The following is a 25222-nucleotide window of genomic DNA, read 5'->3' as shown; positions in this document are numbered from 1 at the left end:
TTTATGTAGAAGAACAAGTGGTCCCGATAAGTATGGCCTAACCGTAGTAGTGGAACCTGCATTATAGTTTACTACCATATGTAACAATGTTTAATTCATTATATAATTTAAAAGTCTGAAAAGTTGTAAAGACCTGCCTGTATCGTTTGGCGGATTCACACTACATGACCCATAATGCATTGCGGTTACTTTACGTTCCATTCGGCGACTTGACGTACGACGTTTAGTTCTACTTTGCGACCCAGCTACCTGTTTAGCTGTTACCACATAGTCTATGGTTGGTAGATCGCTATGTTCAACAAAAAGCCCCGGAGGAACTTTCGGCAGAGAAAAGGAGACTCCAGTGATGAGGGAGAAGAGCAGCAGAGCGGGGGAGATGGAAGGGAGAGCGAAAAAACAGCAGTTGTGGCAAATAAGCCGTCCAAAGTGGCCCATGGCCGCGGCATCTCTTGCAGTTCCAAGCGGGAATCGACGCCTCCGAAGCCGGGTAGCAGTGACGGAGAGGACGGGGAGAAGCTGGAACTGACAGCGGAGAAAGAAAAGAGGAGGAAAGACAAAGACGAGGTTAAGAAGAAAAAAACCGCTGTCCTCAGTTTCTCTGAGGACAAAGAAGGTAACTGAGTTTAAGTTGGGTATTGAAGTCAGCATTACAAAGATGAACTCCAGTCAAACGTTTACTTAACGACAGCAGACGTTAGAGCAACGTCCGAGGAAAAAGGAAACACAATTTATTTGCCTTAAGTTGCCAGAATGGAAGAGGATTCGTAGTTTGTTTATAAAGCTCAAAAGAAGAAGATATACTGACAGAATATACTTGATCATAATTCTTGTTATATGACTTTATTGTCAATTACAGTGTCTCCATCATCTGTGTCAACTGCCCAGCAGGGCCCCAAAAGTCCCAGGTTCACTGTATGTCAGTAGATTTTAGTCCCATCACCCCTATTGAATCTCTGATTTTCTTTTTACTGATTCAGCCTTGGAACCAGAGTTTAGACTGAAGAAGTCATCTGATAAAGCTGTGCTGTTCCAAGTAAGGAAGAAGGAGGCTCCACCTGCCAGGAGTACCCACAGTACTGGTAAGTACCTCCCTGGATGTGTAGGCGCAGGACCGTTATACACCAACAGGTCCCTATGATAGATGTTGTGTTACTCACACAAATCATAACTCTCACTCTCACTAGAGTATGAGGTAGAAGACAGGGTGTTATTGATATGGATGGGTGTTGGCAGGGGATTCAATGGGAAGGTGTGTCCAAACTTTTGACTGATACTTTATATATACCGATAAAAATACGAATGCCAGTAATATAATAATAAATTGGGTCTGATATGGTTTGTCCTAAGAAAACAAAAAAACAGGTTTAATTACTTAGATAAAAATTCTTAAAATTACTCCTACTCCTTCTCCCTGAGTGGAAAAAAAACAGAATCCATAAATATGCAAATATCATTTATTTCAAAAGTACTACTGGACAAAAGATGTCTCCTACCTCACTGAAAAGTCAATTGTCAGTGTTTGTGCACTGGAGGATTCAACTTTCCACATCGCACTTGTATAATTTGTATACTGAACCATGATTGGCTCCAAACTATTTGTGACGTCACAAATCATGCTTGTCAGTACACAGAGAGACTTTCCACCCTCAGCAGATGAACGTGAAAACAGCCTTCTGCACACATCATTCTGCACAGTGAAGCTCAAAACATTCAACTGAGGGAACAAGAAGAAAATACATTTTTGAGCGGAGGGGGACTTAAATGAAAACATTTTTAAATTTTATTTCACTATTTATCTAGATGATAATATCAGCCAACAGCACCATACTTTGAAAGTTTTCATATTGACATGTCTTATCCCTGTCCTCACTCCCAGTACCAGCCGGTGGAGGTGTCCCACAATCTGGTTCTCCCAGGCAAGATTATGGCAGCCAGGCTTCACCACGTAGTCTTCGCCATAGTGATGATGACGACGACGATGATGATGATGATGATGATGATGATGAAGGTGGTTCCAGGTCTCCCTCATCTAGCTCAGTCTCCAGCTACTCTGCTACTAAACCAGGTATGTGTATTGGTGGGTGTATGTTATGTATAAATGTTGGTGTGTGTGCGCTAAAGTTTTAAGAATAGATAAAAGCTACAGCACATTGCTTATTAGTGCTGCATGATATGGGGAAAATATTGTATTAGTGTGTGCAATAAACTTGTTGGATGTTACATTCATGCTCACAGTGCCCATTGGCTGTTTGTTTGTCAGCCATTCATGTTCCTGCATTAATATTCTGCGCATTTGTTTTGTCTTCAGCTGTTATCCCTAATTCTAAGGACATTGAGGCAGCCAGGAGGCAGCGTCGTGCCGCACGATCCCAGAAAGAGTTCTTGCCCCTGAGTAAAGATGGCCAGAGCTCCGCAGGCAGCACCCCAGATCACTACAGCAGGGAGGGTGATGACGATGAAGACAGAATTGACGATGACGATGATGAGCCAGACGATCATGAGAGAAGAATCGAGTTCGCCCCACGATTAAAAAGCATCAGAGAGAGGATTGCTGAGAAACTTGGTATGAGAGAGATGGACATAAGGGGAGATGGGGTGGAAGGGGGAGAAGGAGAGAGAGGTTAGTAGAGGAGGTGTGGACTAGAGAAGAAGACGGAGGGTGAAGGGTGAGCATAGGGAGAGAGTGCCTGAGAGAAAAGTAGGTGGAGAGGAGGGGAGAGGAAAAGGAGAGAAGGGAATATGTGGGAAGAGAGAAGGACAGAGGCAAAAGAAGAGAAGATTAAGAGTATATGAAAGTTGATCTTTATTGTTAGGTGTATTTTAGGAATTATATTACATTATGATAGGCCTGTCTGTTTTGCACCAAGTTGTGGGAATGTGTTCCTTCAAGTGTGTGTGTTTGTGCCATCCAGGAGGAAGTGATGGCAGTCTGTCAGGATCTGATGAAGAGGAGCAGGAACTTTGGGAGGAGACACAAATTGGGAAGGGTGTCAAGAGACGACCAGGCGGACAAGTAAGAAAGTCCATGAAACATCCTTTTCATTTTCTTCCTGCTCTTTCTTTCCTATTTTCTTTTATGTAAGTCTTTCTCTCTCTTTATAGTTTTTGTTTCTTAATCCATCTGTTACTATATCAGGCATTCTGCTGTTGTGATTTTGTCATACTAGTATCAACAGTTTCCCCCATCAGCAACTCTTCTCTGTACTGAAGTTTTGACATCCTTCATTTTCTCTTCCTTTTCTTCTTGCACTCAGAGTCCTTCTGGCAGTGAATCCAGCAGCTATAGCAGCTACAGCAGCAGCAGCAGCAGTCGCAACAGGCGAAGCAGACAAAGACAAAAGAAGAAATCAGCAGGGGCCAGGATCCCAGAGACACTTCCTTCCATCACTGTCTCAATGGTGAAGAAGAGGATCACTGGAAAGTAAGTTTCCTTTAGCTTTATTTGCCTTAACCATGTCATTAATTTGACATATTTGATATAACCGTCTTGGATCAAATTTTTATCACATATGATTCGAGCAATAATATTTCTTAATACTTTTCCCAAAGTCAAGAATGAACTTTTCCATAGTTGTATTTTCTGATACATTTTCCAGTCACTTAATTTTATTATTTCACATTTCTAAGCAGCACATGTGTCATAATCATACATAATGCAACACTCCGTTTTTCTCTCCAGACTGGACTCCCTGAAGGAGGTGCACAGAGCGCGGCGAGCTGAGCTGAGCAGGATGGAGGGTGATGTTGAAAACGCTAGAAGCTCTGCAGAGATTCTGGAGGAAAGTTCCTCAGAGAGCCAGCTCAGGTTTTACAGGTCCATGACCCTCTATGCCCACAACTTGGTGGAGTGTCTACGGGAGAAGGTAAGAGATTAACAGATTGACTCTGTTTATCTCTGCAGTTAACCATCACATAAAAGGAAATAGGTCAAGAAAATAATTACAGCTTATTAAATAGCAGAGTACCTGTGATGGAAGGTGCAAAGAGGGAAGGGCCTGACAGGAAGTTTTACATTTTTAGAACTGGTTACCAGGCTTCAGGCTTTTGTAGACAATGTTGATGAGTGGTAACTGGTGAGACCATGGTTTCAGCATGTTTCAGTAATGTTAAGGTTAAATATATTTTATATTACACTTTCTCTCTCCATCAGGAGAGTTCTGTCAGACAGTTTTGTTGAACACCACTTTGATTGGAACAGTTTTGGCTCTACTCCTGGGCCAAAAAACAATGTCAAAAAGGAACTTGTATGAATGCATCTTTTTTGATGAATAGATTGTTAATTTGCTGACTGTAGACACTTTGTTGACTACAGGTTGTTGAGATCAACTCATTGGAACTGGAGCTGCACACTCTGCTGTCTGACCAGATGGAGGAGCTGTTGGCTCAGAGACGACAGAAGATCAAGGAGCAGGCTGAGCGCCTGCAGCAGCTCAGTTGTGAGTGATATTTGTGTGTGTGTGTGTGTGTGTGTGTGTGTGTGTGTGTGTGTGCACGCGCATTTGTGATAAAACTGGAAATATTGCTTGCGTTTTTTAATTTCAAATGGATTATATGTTTCTTGTTATTCTAGATCCTAGTAAATAAGAATCTACATTTTAACCACAAAGTTAAGATCCTGATGAGTGAAATACTTAAAATGTTTTAGACTTTTTAAATCTACATTTGAATGTCGGCTAACTCTTTCAGTGATTCTATGGGGTCACTGCACCACCCACAAGATACAAGAAAAGTTTACATTGGTTCCCCAGGAGTAACATTTTTAGGCCACAGCTCTCTGGTGTGGTTGTGAAAAGTCATGGAAAGAAATGTAATTTTAAGATGCCCTGGCAGTTGAAGGTGAAATGGTCTCCACATTAACTGTATTTTTCCATCTCACTTGTAGATCGTACAGATGAGCAGAGCAGAAGCTCTCCCAATGGAGCAGAGACTCAAGGGTGAGTCAAATAAAAATATCTTTCATAATAAAGTTTCCTTCTTTTGTTATGAATTATTTCATGTATTATATTTAATATATTCTGTATATAAACAACAAGACTGCTGTAATAGTAAATTATATATACTTACAAAATGAATTTAATAAAATCCATCCAGTAAAAAATAAAACAAAAAGAGGCGTTTACAAGGTCTGTGAAATATTTGCCTCATATGTTGCAGCGAGACAGACATTGGTGTTAAAACTGAGGAAGACTCTGATATACCTGAAGACACACAGCCTTCAGCAGAGGAGGAAGAACAGCTGCAGAAGCAGAAAGGTGAGGAAGAAATCAGTGTGTTTAGCTTTCAGTTTTACTAAAAACTTCAACCTATTAAGTTTCATAATAAAAAAAACCACTGTCAATCACAATATTTCATTAAGTAATTCAGGTAATACTCAACAATAGTTGAGTGTTAGCTCACACTACTGTATAGTCCAACAATGGATTAACATTGTTGCAAGATCAAATTTAACCAGTGTCACTTCTCCCATGCTTTCCCCGTTCTACCTGCTACACATAAACTCTCTCCTACTGTTTTTCTGTTTTATCAGTCAGGGCTCCCACTGTCCAGGCTGAGTTATGTGATCCCTCTGCTACTTTGTCTGACTCTCTTTTACTTCTCCCTCTCGGCTCCCTCTCCAGCTGATATCATGTTGAAGTCCCAGGCAGTGTTTTCTGATGTCCAGGACGAGTTCTGTGACGTGAAAAAGATTCTGTCTCGCTTTGAAGAATGGAGAGGATCCTATTCTGACTCATACCAAAATGCCTACATCGCTCTGTGTCTGCCCAAGTTGCTGAACCCCATCATAAGACATCAGCTGCTGGCGTGGAGCCCTCTGAAGGTACTTAAACACATGGACATACACAAACACAGAGGCTGACTCTGCATACATACACACAACAGTAACCATCTGTCACAGTATGTGTTCAAGTTTATTTGTGTGTGTGTGTGTGTCTGTCAGGATGCTAGCGGCGACTTTGAAAACCTCCCATGGTTCACAGCGGTGGAGACCTTTTGTCACGGACACGGTCATGAGGAGCTAGAGCACACAGACAGACAGACGCTGTCTAATGTCATAGAAAAGACTGTCCTACCCAAAATAACAGGTAACACACACTCTCATCCACACATTGTACTCATACAAAGAGCTGCAATAAGTATAAGATTTTAAAATGTAGTGAAAGAGCAGATGGAGGCTTGAACTTAGAAATCAAATCAGTAACTTCTTCACAATGAAAAGCAGTCTATCAAATTTGCTGTCCATTCACCTTCGTGCAATCCCTCCACAAGCTATCGTCCACCTTATTGGCCTGTTTTGGACCACAGATGTGTCAAATCACAAAAGCCTCATACTTTTGTTTTGCTCTTTCCGTTCAGCCTTTGTGGAGCTGGTGTGGGATCCCATGTCTCTCCATCAGTCAGTCTGTCTAACTGATGTTTGTCACAGACTCAGGGAGGACTATTCAATCTTTGAAGGAGAGCAGAGCAAACCAGTCAAGGTAAAGCCAACACTTACACATGAAACTTATATATAGATGTCAATACAGAAATCCTCCTTCTGCCTCAGTCCTGCTTTGCTTTTTACACATTTTTTACTCTTTAAATGTAAAGCAATAAGCCCCAAGACAGTATGCTGTGCGGTGTTGATAGGCATGCTACGAAACCTTCTTTAACACGGAACACAAATATAAACTATAAAGTGTAATACAAGTCAGACAAACAGTACATTAACATGTTTTTGTTTACTGTGTGTATTTGTGTCCCGTGCAGGCACTCATAGAGGCTGTGGTTGGCAGACTGAGGAGCTGTGTAGATGAAGATATCTTCATCCCCCTCTACCCCAAAAAGTAAGGTTTTTTTTTGGTTTTTTTTCTTGCTTCCTATACTCTGAAGCATTGATTAAAATTGGTTTAATCAAAATAGTCTCAAATGACGTTATACCTTTTTATGGTCTTTGCAATCTGTTATTTATACTGTTTTTTGTTTTATTCTTTTTTACAGATTCCTAGAAGACAGGTCGTCTCCTCAGAGATGCTTCAGGGACCAACAGTTCTGGACGGCCATAAAAGTACTACTCATTAGCAAACAGTTTGGTTAAAACATTTATGTAATTTATATTGTCTCCATGTGGGAAGAGCTTAATTTTGCCAAGCTGCTGTTTGTTAATCAGTGTTTTTTTTATTTATGTTAGCTACTAGGTAACATGGGGAAATGGGATTTGCTGCTTCCTGAGTCTGTTTTGATGGAACTGATGTTGGACAAACTGCTGAACCGATACCTGATGATCACCCTGTGCAGTCAGACACTGTCCAGTAATGATGTTCATGCATGCAAAAAGGTATTTGGAATAGCAAATTTAAACATGGAAATGTCTTTATATATGCTGTTTGCCTTTGTCTCAATTTGTGGTCTTGATAATGATGTAGTTGTTTGTTCTCTGTCTCTCCAGATAGCAGATAGTCTGCCGCTCTCATGGTTGAGAGGAGAGGACGTCTGTTTGTCTCAGCTCCAGTCTTTCAGAAACCACCTAGTTCAAAAAGTCCATACCATCTGCAAACAGCAGCCTCCTGAAGATCCAAACACCAGGTAATAAAACAGTATGTTTCTGTGAGGGGAGGGAAAACATTTGGAATTGCTGTACAATCAAGTTAGTCTCTATGTAACTTTCAAAGAAATCATTTATTATATTTTGCAGTTTTAAAACAAGTCCTGTTACTTTTACTTGCTTGAAAATACTGTATCTTTATGGTTACTTAATGGTGCTCCATAACCTCAGCTTCACAATGCTCAAAGTGACACAAGTACTTAACTGTGACAGCAAATTTTAGTTTAAGTGGTTGCATTTATATCCATTCAGGGATCATGATGTTTCTCAATACATCAACAACAACACGATTGTAATTTTCTAATCCAGGCGTGTGTTTCCTTGTCTAGGTCTGCTGTGGTTGAAGTGCTGCAGGTTCTGAGTAGAATCAGGTGCCATGACTCTATCATGGCTATAGCAGAGAAATACCACTACGAAGATGTCATCTACTCTCATCAGCTGCTGAATCAAGACACAGTATGAACAATAAACTCGGTGGATCAAACAGCAAACGTAGTATACTGTCAGAGAGGAACTGGGTGAGCTTTGCCTTCTGTAAGAAGGAATAGTCATTCAGTTCTGGGTTGTCCAATTTGTCTGGTGCATTGGATGCAGTGTACCTACATTCACTTATGGTTAGTGAAAAACTAACTTATTTCCATTGCCCCGCTTCAGTATCTGCAGTTGTTGAACTAAATCACTCAGGGGAAAGAAAATGAACTATATGGGCAAAGATGTCATCATTGTGTTGTGCTAGTCAGACCAGCACTTTGGCCATTACACACTTTCAGGTCAGAGATGAAGTAAAACTAACAATAGATTAAAAACATATGGATTAATTCCACAATGCAGAATGTATTCACATACAATACTACTTGTGATGTACAGCTACTGTAATATGACAACAAATCACCTCTAAATTACTACCAGCAAACTGCCAACAGAAATTGTGTGGGGTAAAGAACTGACCTCTCTGTGATCATTGTTTAGCCATAAACAATTTGCTGTCTTTTTGTACAGGAGATAAATGTATTTTTATGAATAAATATGTGAATTTCATAAATATATGTAGAGTTTTATTTTCATTCAAATACACTGCTCAACCTCTGAGTTTGTAAGATGTGTTAAATTGACTTGCCAATACCTATAAATTCATTATAAAATAAGTTCAGATATGAAAACAAGGTTATGGTTCAACTGGTTCTCTAAGATGTGTGACTCCTTTATATACAAGTCAGTGATTTATTACTATCTACTATGAACCACTTTCACACTTATGTCAACTCTATCAATGGCACAGTCAAAGGATAGAATATCATTATCATCATTATTACCTGGATTGGAGATACAGAAGATAGATTTGTGGAAATATGACAACAAATACCATCCAAACATCTCAATATTCTGTTACATACACAACTTATAAAAAACAGTTATCGCAAATCATCACTTTGATTTTTGTCTCTGACATGTCATCATTTCATGACCATAAAGTGACAAATGGCAAACAAATCATTTTACCACTCATTACAAGGCAAATTATCAACAACTCCTGTTACAGAGACTGAGGCTAGTGTTCAACTGCATTTAGCCCCGATTAGTTTTTTCCACCAACAAACAAACAGTCAGTTGTAGCAGATTGTGGTGAGGGGAATTATTGTTATACTGTACATCTGCCATAAGAGCATTTTTAGTTATTTCTGCCCATCTAACCTTCAGGTAAGTGCTCTCTGACACAGGTTAGCGTCCCAGCCCTGTGCAGGTAATAAAGGTTGGACTAGCCCACAGATTATTCCCAGACTTGTAATGATATTCAAAACAGTACCTGAAAACTTAATTTGCTTTTTCAAACATTGAGCCATCAGTTCCAAATGATGTTAGGCTGTTACCTCTTCTCCTCTCCTCCCTCTCTCCTGGACCAGGCTGCTTCAGAGAACACAGAAGTGAGAAATAGCAATACAAAAGTATGCACAATGTGGGAATAAACATGACCAATCCATAATTTGCTTCAGGTGGGAATGTCCACAAAAACAAAACAGTCAAACAAAAGGCCACCAGGCCAGAGCACACTGAGCCACCTTGTACTTCAGGGGCTTGAACCTGGGATTGAAGTGATCCATGCCATTTACTCATGGTCTTGAGTCAATGAATCAAATCAAAATAATATTTTAAATAAAGACACTTGTAATGTCACACGGTGAAGGTAAGATCACAACTACCGTTTGTCTAGTAGATCACAAACTAAACTTGTGATCTTTTAGGACAATCTCTTAATATTTGAGAGGGATGTATATAATAAATATAACAATACATATAATACATTATTAATTTTCATCATACGCTTTAATGAATGTAAACCACTTGATAACCCTTCTACTCGACAGGAAATGCATCATGGGCATTACTGGTATGCTTGAAACTGATCTGGAAATTACATTTTCACAGGCGTCCATAAAGGTTTGTGTGGTCTGTGTTATAGGAAAGACATAAGACTTATGGCTGTTAGCAGATTTGGCTTTATTCAGGAGGCCAACACAAAGCAAAGCAAACCAAACCACAGACAAAACTCCAAAACATAGCCTGTCACGTGCACTAACACCCACAAACTCAAACACAAGTCAAAAACAAGTCTGGACTGAGATAACATCACATCGTAGAACAATTCCAGTCCGTAAGAGCGACAAGACCTTCGGATAAAAATAAAAAACAAAAAACGAACTTTTCACGCACACATGTTAACTAAACAGCAGACGATGCATTCAGTTTCATGGTAACTCGTGCTGTTTTGTGTACAGACGACTGGATGCATTTTCTGACAAGGCTCAAAAGCAAACATCTGGATAAGTGAGTTGTTGCTACAAAAAATAAACATCCAAGAAAGTAGGACGACCTAGTGATAGTCCAACCATTAACTGTCAAAAACCAAGCGATCAGGACTTCGACTAGCAGGCGAGGCCAGGAGAGGCAAGCATGTACGTGCACACACAGCAGGCTCCTATTCTCTACTGACGGTTTCACTCCACTGAACCAAAACACCACAAGCACAACTACCTTGCTAGTGCTACTTAGGGAGCAATGTGCTTGTGCATATGAAGCTACTGTATATTACAGAGACAGAACTACTAAAGATTGAGATTTTTTAACTCATGTCAATCCATTCCTGTGTGACTAAACCACAGACAGACTGCATCATGAGGGTGTGGCAACTACAGAAGGCCAGTTTTTATCCTGTTTGCATCATTAGATAATTTGTTCATTTGATCACACTATAATTTGTCTGTCACTAACCAATTTGCTCTGATAACAGGAACAGCTTCATGTTTTCTCTTTTATCACCTGAAGCCTACATTGGCAAAAGGAGGACTGGTAATGAACCTTTTTCAATCGAGTGAGGTACAAATATAAATTACATTTTAATTTTTTGTTTAGATTTAGAGACATGATCTAAACCAAATCCTGGAATAAATCCTGGAATAAATCCTTTTTTCCATTAGAAATAATCATTTTAGCGATGGACTGTGCTAAACTCTTATCCGCGCAACCATCTCTCCACCGTCCTTGGCTTGGAAAAGCTGCTGCAGTTGTGCTATTTGTCTTGCAAGCAGAGAGTTAATAGTAATGTTACATTCAAGCCAAAGGGAGACTGGCAAGTTTCCGACTGATCGAAAAAGGATAAATGCGGAAAGTATCGTTAAGAATGGTGTTAGAATTTAATCTGAAAGTGTCTTCCATCCCTAGTGAAGGCTCTGATGATGAAATAGCGCTCTTCTAAAGTTGGAAACTTTCCAGTTGTTATTCTGCATATACTACGTAAGTGCTGAGAAAAACCTGGAGTACGGCATCAGAGAGGGCACAAACTTTAGATGACGGAGAACTGGATGCCGTGCTTGTTGAGGCGTTCAATCAGTGTGGTTTCTGCAAAAGCAGCTCCTGGAGTGTACACTCCTCCCCTGGAAAAAGATGGATGCAAGTAAGAATTTAATTAAAACCAAAATAAACTTCATACCAACATCACAGGAACTTTATAAAAATATATGGGTAAGTGCTTGATTTAATTGGCTGGTTAAGATGCATTAGAAAGCCTCATTCTCAGAAAACTCAACTCACATGAAAACACTCCAAACAAGAAAAATGGGTTGATTTAATCTGGGTTGATAACTTACTTCTTGGGCAAGGCTGAGGATTCGTTGAGGATTGTTAGAGCAGCCTGTACCATGGCGATGGGCGTGGCCACATATCCACACTCTGAATAATAACAGAGACACAATTACACAACCAGTCGACACATCAAGAAAGGTGTTGAACAGGCCAGACCGGGTAAGCAAGCTTTTGTAGGAGAGAAACATTACTAACATACTTCATGTTCAAGTGACTGTACAGCTATTTCACGTTTTGTCAACGGAGGGCTTAATAAAATATTTTCATGCTGCTAGAACATCCGCTATCCTCCTAAAGCAAAATTAGGGACAAAACCTTGTATTATAGCAGGATTATAAATTTCCAGTTACCTGGTCCTTGAACCAGTGTGCGAATCTTGCCATCAGGTTTTCCCTGGCTGGGGTCCTGTCCCTCTGTGTATCCCTCTCCATAGAGGGCAAACCGGAAGGATGAGCCCTCCATCTAATACACATACAGACACACACATAACACGTAGCAGAAAATAGAGCATCTTCTTCTTAACTTTACAATCTGAACTAAATGATATGTTGCAGATGAATGAACAGAACTGCTGGTGAGCATTAACTGAATGTATGAGGTTTTTATTTTCTGTTCTGTCAACATTTACCTGCTTCTTAGTGGGTCCAGCCTTGGAGAAGAGTCCAAAAGAGAAGAATTCTGGGTGCTGAGGAACAACAGACACACATTAGCACACAGCATGTGTACTCTGACTTAATTATTTCAGTAACAGGTAGAATATTCAGTCAAAGTCATTTGTGAAATGTGAAGTGTGTGTTCATGTGTATTGTTTCTATGCATGCCACGTTCATTTACCTTGACGAGCAGGTTGCGGCCAAAACTGAACTTGACTAAGAACCAGAACATCATGCCAGCAAACATCAACTTGATAATGTTTCCAATGCCTCCAATGCCTGCATACGCGCCATACTGAACCTACAGTAGGGTTAACAAATACAGATTGTAGCAGCATATTATCATAATAGCAGAGACAGTAATCCAGTCACTGCATTAATGTTGGTACCGTCTAAATGTGAAAACAAGAGTGTTAATGAACCATGATGATGACAACTCTTTGGCTCCTAAGTATTTAGTTTATTCCACTCGAGACTTTCAGCACTTAGACCAAGTTAGACCATCAAAAGTTACACATCTCATAAAAATGAATATTTTAACAGAGCTATCATGAATATGATTCATAAATAGTTAAAAACAAACTGGAGGAGGATGGAGACCATCTAGGACAGAAATATTATCAGTAACAAGAAATAAAAGAAGGATTGGAGCAGTGTGTGTCACTTTTCATTCACATATGGAGAGGTGTTCACTAGATCAGAAAATCATGATTAATAGAGCCAAGTTCAAAACCAGCTTCATCCAATAGACAAAAATCCTAATTCATCTCATCTGTGATACATAAACTGAAACAGACATACTAGGGTCTCCATGATGCTACGGAAACTAAACACACATAAAGAGTGGCGAAAGATGAAACAAGGGGTAAAGAAATAAAAGCAAAAAAAAAAAAAGACTGACCGGTGTGGCCTGATGTTCCTCCACCAGGAAGCGCTGACTTCTCTTGACAACGGAGGGATCGGAGCCCATGAAGGGCACCGCATACTGCTGGATCTCATTGCTGAAGAACAATGAACCCCTAGAAATGAAAAGAAAACATTTCAGTGATTATCAACACAAACATGTGTGGGCCAAACTGTAATACATGCTCTTGTGTGTACTAGAGGTTGTGGGATTTAAAATTGAGACAAAAAAATCCAAAAGAAAATAAAAAAGAAGGAAAAAATGTCACATCTGGATGATTACTCACTAGAAATATGTCATTGCCTTTGTTTCATTTTTCAATTATGTAAAATACAATTTTAAAGATTTGACAGCAGGGATTACTTGCCACCCACAATCTCAAGAAGCTATTTAGAAATGTGTGATTAGCCAACAAATTAATGACGAGTTGCTCTGAATGTAAACATATACAACTTAATATTTGGGCTGTAAACTGTCTGTGTTAAGTGTCATCTAGGATATGATTTATTTTGCAGAAGCCAGAAGGCCTTTCTGTCCTACGTACCTGCGTTTAATCTTAGTGCCAACAGTAGGGAGAGGTTTGTGATTAAACTTCCTCCTAAGACTCTGAAGCTTTTGGCCGTCTGCAAAACCATAGACGGCTGACTGCCATGTGCCATCGTGGATACATCCACCCTGACAGAGAACGACAGAGAGAGACACATAAATTCAAAGATAGAAAAAAATGTGACAGAGAGCAGAAATAAAATGAACGATGAGAACAAGAACAAGGGGAGACGAAGAGCAGAAAGAGATAAGGAGAGGAACACATAGTACAACAGAAATCTTTAAAAAAGGGAGTGAACAAGGAGGAAGAGACTCATATGCAGGCACTTCAGATGTCAACAACAAACTGGTCCATTGCATGGATTTATGGGTAATGTAGTTACGTACCTCAGCCCCTGTGCTGACGGTCAGGAAGCTCTCCACTGCAGTTAGTGTACCTGTGGAAAAACACACACACCATGTTTTGGCAGAGGCTAAGATGACAGTAAATTATTTATTTATAGCAACAGAAACAGAGAATGGACCACTGCATGTCAGCGTAAGAGGGGGATTATTTTTTTAATCCTTCTGCGTGTATGTCCATATGTGCGTACCCTTGAACTGGTTCCTGGTGTAGAGGACTCCCATGTCCGCAGGAATGGAGTCGAATCCACAGCTGCCTATGATGTACACACCATTGTCAGCTGCCTGGCTGTTGTAGTTCAACTGCATGCCCTCCAGAAACTGCACACAGGTGTACAGTTGCACAATTAGACACACACACACACACTGTACACAAATGCTTTCTTTAACTATAAAGGTTGCTTTCTTTGGCAACTTCCATCATCTTCAAGTTAGGCTGTCAGAGTGCCGTATTACACAGACTGGACATCGAACAGTGAGGGAAAACTGCTGTCATGCGCCCAAGTGAGAGATAATTTTGTCTAACAGGCAACAGCATGAAACTCAGCATGTCTTTCATTTAATCCGAACACAAACAACAGCAAAGCCAAATGTTAGGACATCTGTATGGCAACATCCCTGCAATGTCCACTGATAACATGCAGCTCCATGTCGGGCACATGTAGTGATGATAGGAGAGGAGAGCGATATCAAAGTATCCACTTTGTTTAAATGCATAGTGAAATTAGTGTTGGTCAAAACCAAAGCAGAGAGGACAGACAATCAATTATACAGGATACAGTACAGAAATACAGAGCTATATGCATACCTGAGGCTCTCCACAGATGTCAATATGGTGGGCTCCATTCTCCACACAGGCTTTGACCACTGGCTCACCATAGAACCTGTACTATACACATAGAGATGTACACTAATTAATTCATACCATGTTACACTTTAATAACATCCCCCCTTTTTTCGTGATTTGGTCAATGGCCAATTCTCCATGAACTGTAGTCCCTGTCACTGCCATAGACTGTATATAACCCCCTCTTTTGGTGCAGAGAGTCACAATATTAGCTTTCCACACAGAAGCACTGCAAAAAGTGTTTCATGGTGCACACTGCAGCTGTAGAAGCCAGATCTCTTGGTAAATCCTGTTAAACATGTTCATTGTACTGTAATGTGTTGTGTGTATATATATATATATATATATATATAGAGATATAGATATAGATATATACACACACACTCACACATTTAATATTACATGGAAGTCACACAGTTTATGTGCGTCTTAGGAGTTGTCTTTCTGTTTGATTTTCTGTACACAGCAAGTCAAGAGTCAAGAGTTACAACACACAAACCGCCTCCAAGTGCAATGTACATTCTTCCTTACTAACACTCCTTGTTCCTGTTCCATATAATATTATGCAAGACACGTGTGGCTGACATAATACTATGTGGTCTTTCTTGCTCTGGTAATACCAGATTTATTATATTTATGCTCATACAGGAAAATATGAGTGGACTTGTATTTTCAAGATAAAAAACAGTGAAACTGAAAATTAAAAAAAAAAAGACTTGGTTGGTTTCCTTTTGGCTTCAACTCTGTGCTGCCTTGGTTTTAACCAAACTGGAAAAGTTCTGCTGAATGCAACAGTGGAGGTTACTGTAGTGGAAGAATTTGGTTTGAAACAAGAACCTGAATGATGCACAGGACGCTAAGCAGTGCTACTGGAAACCTACTCTCCATTCTGACTTTAACACAATACGACTTATTGTGTGCTGTAAGTCAGCAGCCTTCATTGTGTAAATGAAGGCTGCTCTGTATGTGTGTGTGTGTGACAGAGAACAAGAAAGAGAAAGACAGAAAAAGGAAGAGTGAGACAGACTAGTTTAGCTACACTGATGCCAACATGCCAATGTTTTGATGCAATCTGAGGAAAATACAGTTTGTGTCATGAGACTGAGCAAGTTCAGTTTGTCAAAGAAAAACAGATACAGGCACGAACATTTCTGTTGGAACTGTCTACTTACAGGCCCCACACAGTTGAGAACAATAACTGCCTGTTTGCACATGGCTGCCAAGGAGTCTGGTTCCTCTACATCTGCCACGATGATGTCCACCTCTGTCCTCAGCTCTGGCTTACCTGCAAACACATGCAGTGTTAGAGTAGAGTAGGGGCTGTAGTATATTTTGATCCAAATGTTTGCCATTCAACTTTTAGACATCAGCTTTTATAGACACGTAATGTAAAATATTCACGATGCCATATTATTTCATCTTTTTAGTCTGATGACTGCAGTGGTTTCACCGACTGACAGTTAGTTTATAGTTAAGGCAATGAGTAACAGTAAGCCTCAAATATGCACATTAAATAATTAAAAGTCATGATCATTGATTAAACTGGACTACTACTGCTCAGTGAAAACACAAAGATGGAGCAAATTGACTATAGCACGATGAGAAAACTCCTCCTCATGAGATTGGTCAGTTTGAGACAAGTGTCAGACATGGCTGTTGGATGATACAGCTGTAATAAATTAACCCTGTAACATAAAAATTATTTCATAGGCCCTTATTCATTATATATAAACAGTAGTAAGCAGTAAAATCTGCAGGTGTGTAAAGAATGAGGAGGAAACAGAGTCACTGTCATGGAGCTATAAAGTCTGCCGGGCAGCCTAAAGGTTAGACAAACGGGCTTGTTACCATGGCGTCTTCAGTTTCAATCCATGAATAGAAAAAATTTGTCAAGCTCTCCTTCTTAAGAAAACAATGAATGCGAGTACTGTCTGCATGTGTGAAAATTAATACATTGTTACTAAAAAAATGTATAAACATGCTACAAGAATCCAGATACTTATCTAATCTTAGATAACATCTTCAAAAAATCTGCAGAAACAATGTAAGCTGTTTTTAAATGAGCCATTAAAGCTTTTTGGGGCCTTTGGGAGAAAAGATACATTTCTGTTTAAACAGACAAGTTGCTGTTTTTAGTGATTACTGAATGACTGGACTAGCTGACACATCAGGCTGTGTACTGTCAAATGGGATTGAACAGCGAGCGGGTATGTTCCATCAGCTGTTGTACACTCCCTGAAGAGAAAGCCAAACGGGAGGGGACAACTAAATAACCATCTAATCCTCTGGAAACTCACATCACTATCATGACAACACAAGTGCTCTCTGGTCCTAATCTTGTGATGGACTTCATTTTCCATGTTTAGAGTGTTGCATAGATACAAATTGTCAACCTGGAAAGTTACTGGCATACTAGAAATATTTTGTAAATATTTTTAACACATTCCACATGATGATTGAATTCAGGTGAATTATATTAAGACATACTGGAGGTATAATTATATTATTCTATTTCTGTCTTCACTTTGCATGAGTGAACAAATACAATTATTACTGTTGAAACAAAGTCGATCATCAGAAAATATACTGTTTGAAGTTCGATAGGAAATATCCACTGGGGTTGCATTGCATAATTATTTATAATTTTCGATTAATAGTTCAACAGAGAAAAGAAACTAATCCATTTGAGAGGCTGCACCCAGAGAATGTTTGCCATTTTACCTTAAAACTATGATTTAAATGTCAGATCGATTGTCAAAATAGCTGCTAATTAATTTTCTGTTGATCAACTAGTAGATTAATCAACAAAGGATCCAGCTGTAATATTAACCATTTGCTGCTCAAGAGCTCCTTGCCTCTTTACTTACTCTATAAATACCTTATCATTTTTTAAAATATCACTATTTCTTTTGACTGCTGGTTAGAGCAGATACGCAAACTTAGATCCCTGTGGTCCCTGCACACTAACTCCAAGCCACAAAAATTTAATCTGGACAACAACGTTTGGATCCTGAGAATTATTTTCTAATCGTCACCTATACGTGATGTGCGTTATAATTACTCTCCTTCTACATTTTTATATTTAACAGTAGTAATGGCTAGTACATAATAATTATTTCAGTGGTTAACTTTGTGTTGCTGACTCATGTGTACTTTGGAGTTCAGTAGATGGGACCAAAGTCAAAATCATCACAATCAGAAAGCTTGATTTAGTAGATAAGTAATCTGGAGTCGGAGTAATGCAAGAAGAAAAGAAATGCAAAGTATTTTTAGTTAAAACAGATTGAAAGGGCAGCTCGCCGATTACAATACCCTTAAATGTTAACAGCTACAAGTTAATTCAAAAACGTACACTATTAAAAATCTCTATTCATGGTGGAGGAAAATAGCTTGTTATTAACAGTCTGCTACAATATGCACAACTACTGATGCACAACTACTGATACACACTGAGGACTCCAGCGGCCTGCTCCAGGACTTTGTCCAGCTTCTGCTTGCTTCTGCCGGCCACGGCCCACTTCAGGTTCCCCTTCGGACCCTCGGAAACAGTCCGGGCCACCTCCTCCACCACGAACTGTCCTGTGAAGCCAGAGGCTCCGAAGACGACCAGGTGGTAGGGCCTGCTGGAGGATGTTTCAACACAGGCCATGATGACAGTGGACAGGCTGGAGGAGTTCAATGCGACACCGTCAGCTCAGGCTGAATGACGGTTGAGACAGGCTGCGTGCGGGTTTAACACTTTGGCTACTTCCGTAGCAACATAGTGCTAATATGAACGTTTAATAATCTTAACCCACCGATACACAGACGCGTAAAAACTAAATGTGCTACGTTCTGTGTTTATTTTTTGAGCAATGTATATCTTTCTAGTAATATTTTGCTGCTCACGCCTTTTTTATCATTAGCATATTTGCTTGAAAAAATAAAACAATAAAACAATGAAAAAAAATTTAAAAAACATGATCACTTGAAAAAAAAAACAATTTAAAAAAGCATGTTCGTTTGATAATAAAACAATAATAAAAATAATAAAAATAAAAAAATAAAAAAGCGTGTTTCCTTGACAACTTCCTAGAGTTCTCTGATTGGTGCACGCAGTTGTCGCAGATCAATGACGACTTTCAGACTGCGCCTGTAGCACCACGAGAGAGTTGTGAAAACATTAGTGTGGAGGGTCAGGATGCTGAGGGTTCAATGTCACACAGCTTTACCAACGGACTCACAGACAGGATCCGGGTTTAAATCATTGCTGTCGTTAGATTTGGATATTTAGGACAATCTGCAGTAAGGTATGTCTATTTATTCTCCGAGGAAACGACATGAAATGTATTTTAGCTGTAAGTGACGTTAGCGTGCAGCTAGCCAGCCGGCTAAAATTAAAGTGTCCTCACTCAGTCTTATACTAACAGATTGTCTGCCAGGTTATTTTTATGGCTGTTTGGCGAGCAGATGAGCAAAGTGTGAACGTGGAGGATGAAGGACAGTGAATACTTCTTCACTGAGGCTGATAAAAAACAAATGTTAATGAGTTAACCTCCCCACGTGTTAGCAAAACAGATTGGTCTCATATTTTTGTATTACAACAACTAACATATCTAACGTAAATATTAAAAGGCTATTGTTTATTTTTTTCTGTATTGTTACTTTTCCTTTACGACATTTAAACCAGCTCTGGAAATAATTATTTTGACTCTATTAAGTATTATTAAATAGTGTAGTTTGAGCCACTTGGTTACATCTTTAGCTTGTCTGTTGTTTTGACGCGTTTCTATTTCTTTACATTCCACTCTGCATCCGTCTCAAATTGAAGGGTTACTCTCAAATCCACAGAGACAGAAGAATAGTTTGAATTTACCTATCTCTCCAAACAGGCATGAATAATGCTTCTTTATACAGCAAAGTAGCGTTTTACGAGGTAGAATCCTTATGTAGAACATAATTATAATTCAAAGGACTATCCAAACAACTGTTATCCAAATATTTCAAAGGTCCAAATTAACGATCAATAAAGCTGTATAGAGCCAAACTAGCAGTAAGGCAAACTCCTTTCTCGATTATAACACTAGGAGGCGCACTTTACTATTAGTGATACACTCACAGTATACTAAACATCAGCAACTAACAGCAAAAAAATCACAATAAGTGAACAATTATCACTTATCAACAATAATATAGTATGTTCTGATGACTTTGGCTCTGACAAAGAGTGTTAGTACTTTTGTAAGTCAGGAAATGTCACTTAGATGATTGTTACATGAAATTGTTATTCCTCATAACATTCCTTGTCTTTTTTGTTTCTCCATTCCCTCTAGGCAGTGACCTCTTCAAGAGGTCCGTCAATCTCCCTCTCCCTCCTCCGTCTCTTGTTAGACACCCATTGGTCCACCATGTCCACCCAGATGTGTAGAGTGGTGGAGCTGATGATGCGCTCTGCTTGCTGTCATACCATCAGAAGTAGATCTTGTATGCGTAAGGCAGTGTTGGTTCCTGTGGGTCCCTCTGGCCTCAGTGCTCTCGGTGCTCCCGTCCTTCACAGACGGGCCTACAGCCTGGACTCTCTCTCCTCAGGCCCTGGTCGGCCCACGCTTGGTACAAGCTCCCAGCAACCCCGTGCAGAGAGGACATCCCCCTCCTCAGCACTCGCACACAGGAACCTGTCTGCTGTGGCTGTACAGGTAGACAGTTATTTTTTACTATGCTCTTTAAGACAAGAGTTTTCCACTGCATCTTGATGTACGTTTAGCTCTAATGAAATACATACCTACCTATTATGGATTTACAGATGTCTGTGCCTCTGCACTTTTTTTTGTACTTATCAGTAGGGTGCAAAGTTATGATAAAATTTGAGCTTTTAAGGAGTTAAGTAATAGAGGCAAATCTTTTTGTTCAATTTACGTGGTTTGTTTTCAGATATGGTCTATAATCCCCCATCTCTTCACCCATTTCCAAGTAGTTTGTGTTGGTTGTAGTGACAAAAGAGCAAGCAAAACAGCACAAACATACTTTTCTCCATGTCTTGAGCCTGCTCTATTATCAGCTTTCTTTTTTTTTACCCCAACTGACTGCGCTTAGCCCACAAGTTGACAGTTTTTGCTGCCTCTCATCCATGCTTTGTTTTTAATTGTGCAATAAACTTAAAAAAATAAAATAGAGTAAAAGATTGTCACTGGTTCTCAATATATTGTGAGCATTTTTCAAATATGCTTTTGATCGTTTTCACACTGTATATACATATGTCTTTCTGCAGGGCCAACGTCGTCCTCTGTGCCTTTATGACTTCCTGGACCTTGGGGAAGTAGAGGAGAATATACGTCGTGCGCAGGCCTGTAAAAAAACTAGACACTTCATAGTGGACCCAGAGCTGGCCAAGCTAGTAACAGAACACCTGGGACCTGACCTACAGGACGCTAAAACTGTTATCTTTGACTGTAACCCAGGTATGTGTTTTCACAATGTGAGAGTGAAAAACAGAAGTAGATTTATTGAATACATATTTGTTCTTCCGCAATTTTGTAAGTGCATAATGTTAATCTAAACTGGTAGAGACACTGACAAGTTTGTTTTAATGGGAGTGCTTTCCTGAAAAATAACTAGTGTGTGTGTGTTTGTATTTTATAAGTTTGTGCAGGATATATTATTCTTGTCAGTGAAAGACCATTTTTTTTGTCATAAATGGAAACAATGAATTGACAGGCTGTGTTTGTCTGTCTTCCTTAGGTCCGGGGGTGTTGACTAGGACACTGCTTAATGCAGGAGCTCAGAGAGTTGTGGCTCTTGAGGGTGATAGGTCATTCGTACATGAACTACAGGTAACACAAACACCTTTTTAAGCATCAAACAGCTTTTTGTATCCTTAACCTGAGCTTAACCAATCCTGTAGCAGTTAGAGGAATAAACAATGTTTTAATCTTGTAGGAGTTAGAAGGTCGCCTTGATGGTCAGCTGGAAGTAGTTCACTGTGACTACTTTAAGCTGGACCCCATTGGCCATGGAAACCTCAAACCTCCTGTCATGTTCACTGACAAACTCTTCACTGACCTGGGAATATCAGAAGCTAGCTGGACTGATGGTGAGAAGAAAAAAAAACACATGCACACAAACAAAAACAGTGCAGCAAACCTAAAAGACTGTTGTGTTGTAAATTCTCTCTCACATACATTCATACACAAAGAGGCTTTTGTTCCTTTAGTTGAGCCTCTCTGTCTGCAAACAAATCCCACCTCCTTTTATAAGAATTAGCCTAACCCCTTAGCCAGGGCTCAAATCAGAGCCTAAAACATATATAACCAAGACTTTTGATTGGTGGAACTTGCTGAGCAACTCACAGGTTTTAAGAATTGAGATCAATGTTTTTAGAATCAGTGCTTTGGAAAAAATAAAATCACATTGCATTAGAGTAATGACTTGGTGTGCAGTTTCTACACAATAAAATACTGAGGTCTTTACTGAATGGAAACAGTGCATTGTGTAGTATAGGATCCCTCTTATGTGTGTGTTTTGGTGATGTAATCATGTGTATGTCTCTCCAGATGTCCCAGTGAAGGTGGTTGGCATCCTGCCCCAGCGTAATGAGCGCAGCATCCTGCTGAAGATGGTTTACGCTTTGTTTGAACGGCTGTCTGTCTACAGATACGGAAGAATAGAGCTCAACCTCTTCATAAGCGAGAAGGAATACCTGGTAAAAGAACAAGAGCGTATTATGCTTTGTCTGTAGAAATTAAGGAGTACTAGTCAAGATCAGACTATAACCTGGTGTGTGTTTGTTTGCACCCATTTGGGGCAGCTCTGAGCTAATTCCCACCCATACTTAATTACTGCTACAGCTGCCAGTCAGCTAATTATAACCACCAGCTTGGTGATCTGTCCTGAAGATTGCCATATCCATATGGCAATACAATCAGTCACTGCTGGGTGAAAATAGTGTCTGTTAGCTTAAATGAATGCATCATCTCTGTGTGTTACTTTGGTCTTTGTATAAAATACTTAACACAATTATTTCTCCATCAGAAACTGGTGGCACGTCCAGGCGAAATGATGCACTATAGAGCCTTCGGTGTCCTCTGGCAGATGGCCTGTGATATTGAACTACTGCATAAGGTACATAATGAGGGAGAGTGGCAAAAACATTGTGGTGATTTTGCAAAAGTATTAAAACAAGTGAGGCTTTTCAGTGTTGACTGTAAAGTTAAAAAAGCACGCCACAGTGCTTAATTTTATGCTGCTTCCTTGAAGCCGAAAGAAAAGCGCTATCAAAATAAAGCATGAATAAAGTATTATAAAGTTTCATTGGTAATATAGCTGAAATGAAAACAACTGTTACGGCATCTCGTAATTATCTTCTCTGACAATTAAGAGATGTTTTTTCTTTTAATTATGTGATATGGAAGTAATAATTACGAAATAAGGTTTCCAAATTTATTTATTTTTTGCTGCGTTTCCGTATGATTCGACACATTTTTGACGGGAAATCAACCATTCATCAAACTCCTCATCTTTGTCTTTGCAGGAGCCGTGGGAGTCGTTCGTGACGTCTTCAAGACAGAGTGCACCTTCTGCTAAAGGCACAGTAAGGATGAGAGCAGACTCAGTGTTAGCATTGTAAACTTGATTGGTGTAGTGCATTTAATACAGTATGACATTTACCCCCATTCTCTGCCTTTTTTTCCCCATCAACCTCTCAACTCAGCTTCCCAATGACCACCTGTGCCTGGTGCGTCTGCGTCCACGGGCTGATCTGTTCTCAGCAGGCCTCACAACCTCCAATGCCTCCACTCTGCTGATGATGGTCAAACAGTGTCTGGCAAAGAGGAAGGTCAAGCTCATCGACAGGCTTAAGTAAGCTATGCACACTCACACAGATGTTGAGAGAGGCTGTGCAGGCACACTCTTGCCTGATGTATCCAAGAATTGCAGTAGAGCCATGCTCATCCATACTGTAGTAGTATTATAGGCTGTTCCAACTAAACATCTTCTGCATTTCTTTTCATCTTTTCATTTTTCTTCCTCCCTTTCTTACTCTCCTTCATTTGTGTTTTTTTTTTTCTAGTCTCTGGTCACCAGATAGTGGGAGTAAATTGTTATCGGAGATGGACATGCCGGAGGACATCCTGACAGGCCACGTATATCCAGAGGAGTATCTTCGGCTGTTCCAGCTAATGGACAAGAGCCAGGAGTTCACACAGAGCTGGCTTTATGAAGAGATCCTGGAAAACACACAGAGAGAGGGATGGGGCTAAAGTATATACATTAGGTCAAATGCATAGACAAAACAAGTACATACAAACACATGTATAATATATTGACAGTGTAATATAAATAAAGAATAATATAATGTCTGATTTTATGAAACAAGGACACACAGTAAATACAGTTTCAACGGATTTAGAGACATCCATGAAAACACAAAATATTCTAATAAGAAAAATATTTGTGAAATGGACACGGCAGAATAAGTTGACTGCATAAATACTTTTGTTACCTCACATCATCCACTTCTGTAGGGAGTGACTGAAATGATGGAAATGCTTGTGTTACTGTACTTTAAGAAAATGGAGGAACAACTTGAGATGATCCTCTGCAATGTCCTGGACTGGGATTCCCATGAGTTGAGATTTCAGTTGAGATTGGGCCCTCACTTGAGATTTGGGAAAACACTTTAAAATGCTTTAAAAATTTAAAAATTGCTAAATGAATGCCATAATAATAATGAAAATCATATTTTTTAAAGTGCCCAAGGGGGCTAAAAAAAAAAGCCTTAGTCATGCAGATAATTCAGAATGAATGTACACTATATTTGTTGAATAAGTGATTAAACTGCAGTTTTGCTAAAACTATGCTGTGACAGCAGTTATGGGAAGTTCAACAGATCACAACCCTGCATGTATCCTGCCATAATATTGCATAATTTTCCAAACAGACATCTTGAGTGAAGTAAGGGAGATTGCTTATGTGAAGACATTACAACAGCTTGGTGATGCATTGTCACTAAATACCTTTATGTCTTGTAAAGTTTTGAATATTCATTGTTAGTGAATAAGCTTGTCTAAAATGTTTTATTGAGTGTGTGTTGCCTGTCTAATATCATTTTTAAACAAATGAGAATTTTGATATGTAATTTGGGGATCCTGTCTAAGGTTTGTCCTCACACCATC

The 25222-nt window shown here is 39.5% G+C and overlaps 3 protein-coding genes across 3 annotated transcripts; 2 read left to right on the top strand and 1 right to left on the bottom strand.

The window, feature by feature from the left end:
- Positions 1–193: 193 nt before the first annotated feature.
- Positions 194–10415, top strand: gcfc2 (GC-rich sequence DNA-binding factor 2). The gene is made up of 18 exons (XM_044346354.1): positions 194–613; positions 978–1079; positions 1877–2065; positions 2309–2563; positions 2913–3013; positions 3255–3421; positions 3680–3863; positions 4313–4436; positions 4883–4934; positions 5155–5252; positions 5619–5818; positions 5939–6083; positions 6355–6476; positions 6748–6824; positions 6979–7045; positions 7169–7315; positions 7427–7563; positions 7912–10415. Exons 1-18 carry the CDS (start codon positions 292–294, stop codon positions 8042–8044), a joined length of 2622 nt encoding a protein of 873 aa, XP_044202289.1. The 5' UTR covers positions 194–291; the 3' UTR covers positions 8045–10415.
- On the bottom strand, positions 10058–18973 carry LOC122979144 (saccharopine dehydrogenase-like oxidoreductase). The gene is made up of 12 exons (XM_044346375.1): positions 18522–18973; positions 16244–16356; positions 15033–15113; positions 14416–14545; positions 14210–14259; positions 13821–13951; positions 13274–13391; positions 12554–12673; positions 12348–12404; positions 12070–12181; positions 11725–11806; positions 10058–11511 (listed from the first exon to the last, which is right to left on the bottom strand). Exons 1-12 carry the CDS (start codon positions 18718–18720, stop codon positions 11421–11423), a joined length of 1284 nt encoding a protein of 427 aa, XP_044202310.1. The 5' UTR covers positions 18721–18973; the 3' UTR covers positions 10058–11420.
- Positions 18974–19188: 215 nt separating this feature from the next.
- tfb2m (transcription factor B2, mitochondrial) lies at positions 19189–24688 on the top strand. Its single transcript, XM_044346364.1, has 10 exons — positions 19189–19360; positions 20384–20746; positions 21319–21508; positions 21789–21880; positions 21987–22140; positions 22601–22749; positions 23079–23168; positions 23578–23637; positions 23758–23906; positions 24118–24688. The coding sequence occupies exons 2-10, from the start codon at positions 20459–20461 to the stop codon at positions 24305–24307; spliced, it is 1362 nt and encodes a 453-aa protein (XP_044202299.1). The 5' UTR covers positions 19189–19360; positions 20384–20458; the 3' UTR covers positions 24308–24688.
- The last annotated feature ends 534 nt before the right edge of the window (positions 24689–25222 follow it).

The sequence above is a fragment of the Thunnus albacares genome, chromosome 1 (genome assembly GCF_914725855.1).
Source record: "Thunnus albacares chromosome 1, fThuAlb1.1, whole genome shotgun sequence".
Classification (NCBI taxonomy): Eukaryota; Metazoa; Chordata; class Actinopteri; order Scombriformes; family Scombridae; genus Thunnus; species Thunnus albacares.
This window is presented reverse-complemented; position numbering and strand designations above follow the sequence as displayed.

Coding starts and splice junctions, on each gene's coding strand:
- gcfc2 (XM_044346354.1), top strand. CDS start 292: ATGTTCAACAAAAAGCCCCGGAGGAACTTTCGGCAGAGAAAAGGAGAC. Junction 6,084..6,354: donor TGTCCTACCCAAAATAACAG/GTAACACACACT, acceptor CTTTCCGTTCAG/CCTTTGTGGAGCTGGTGTGG. Junction 7,564..7,911: donor CCTGAAGATCCAAACACCAG/GTAATAAAACAG, acceptor TTCCTTGTCTAG/GTCTGCTGTGGTTGAAGTGC.
- LOC122979144 (XM_044346375.1), bottom strand. CDS start 18,720: ATGGCCTGTGTTGAAACATCCTCCAGCAGGCCCTACCACCTGGTCGTC. Junction 13,952..14,209: donor CCGTCAGCACAGGGGCTGAG/GTACGTAACTAC, acceptor GTTCTCTGTCAG/GGTGGATGTATCCACGATGG. Junction 13,392..13,820: donor GGCACTAAGATTAAACGCAG/GTACGTAGGACA, acceptor TTTCATTTCTAG/GGGTTCATTGTTCTTCAGCA.
- tfb2m (XM_044346364.1), top strand. CDS start 20,459: ATGTCCACCCAGATGTGTAGAGTGGTGGAGCTGATGATGCGCTCTGCT. Junction 21,509..21,788: donor TATCTTTGACTGTAACCCAG/GTATGTGTTTTC, acceptor TGTCTTCCTTAG/GTCCGGGGGTGTTGACTAGG. Junction 23,638..23,757: donor CACCTTCTGCTAAAGGCACA/GTAAGGATGAGA, acceptor CTCTCAACTCAG/CTTCCCAATGACCACCTGTG.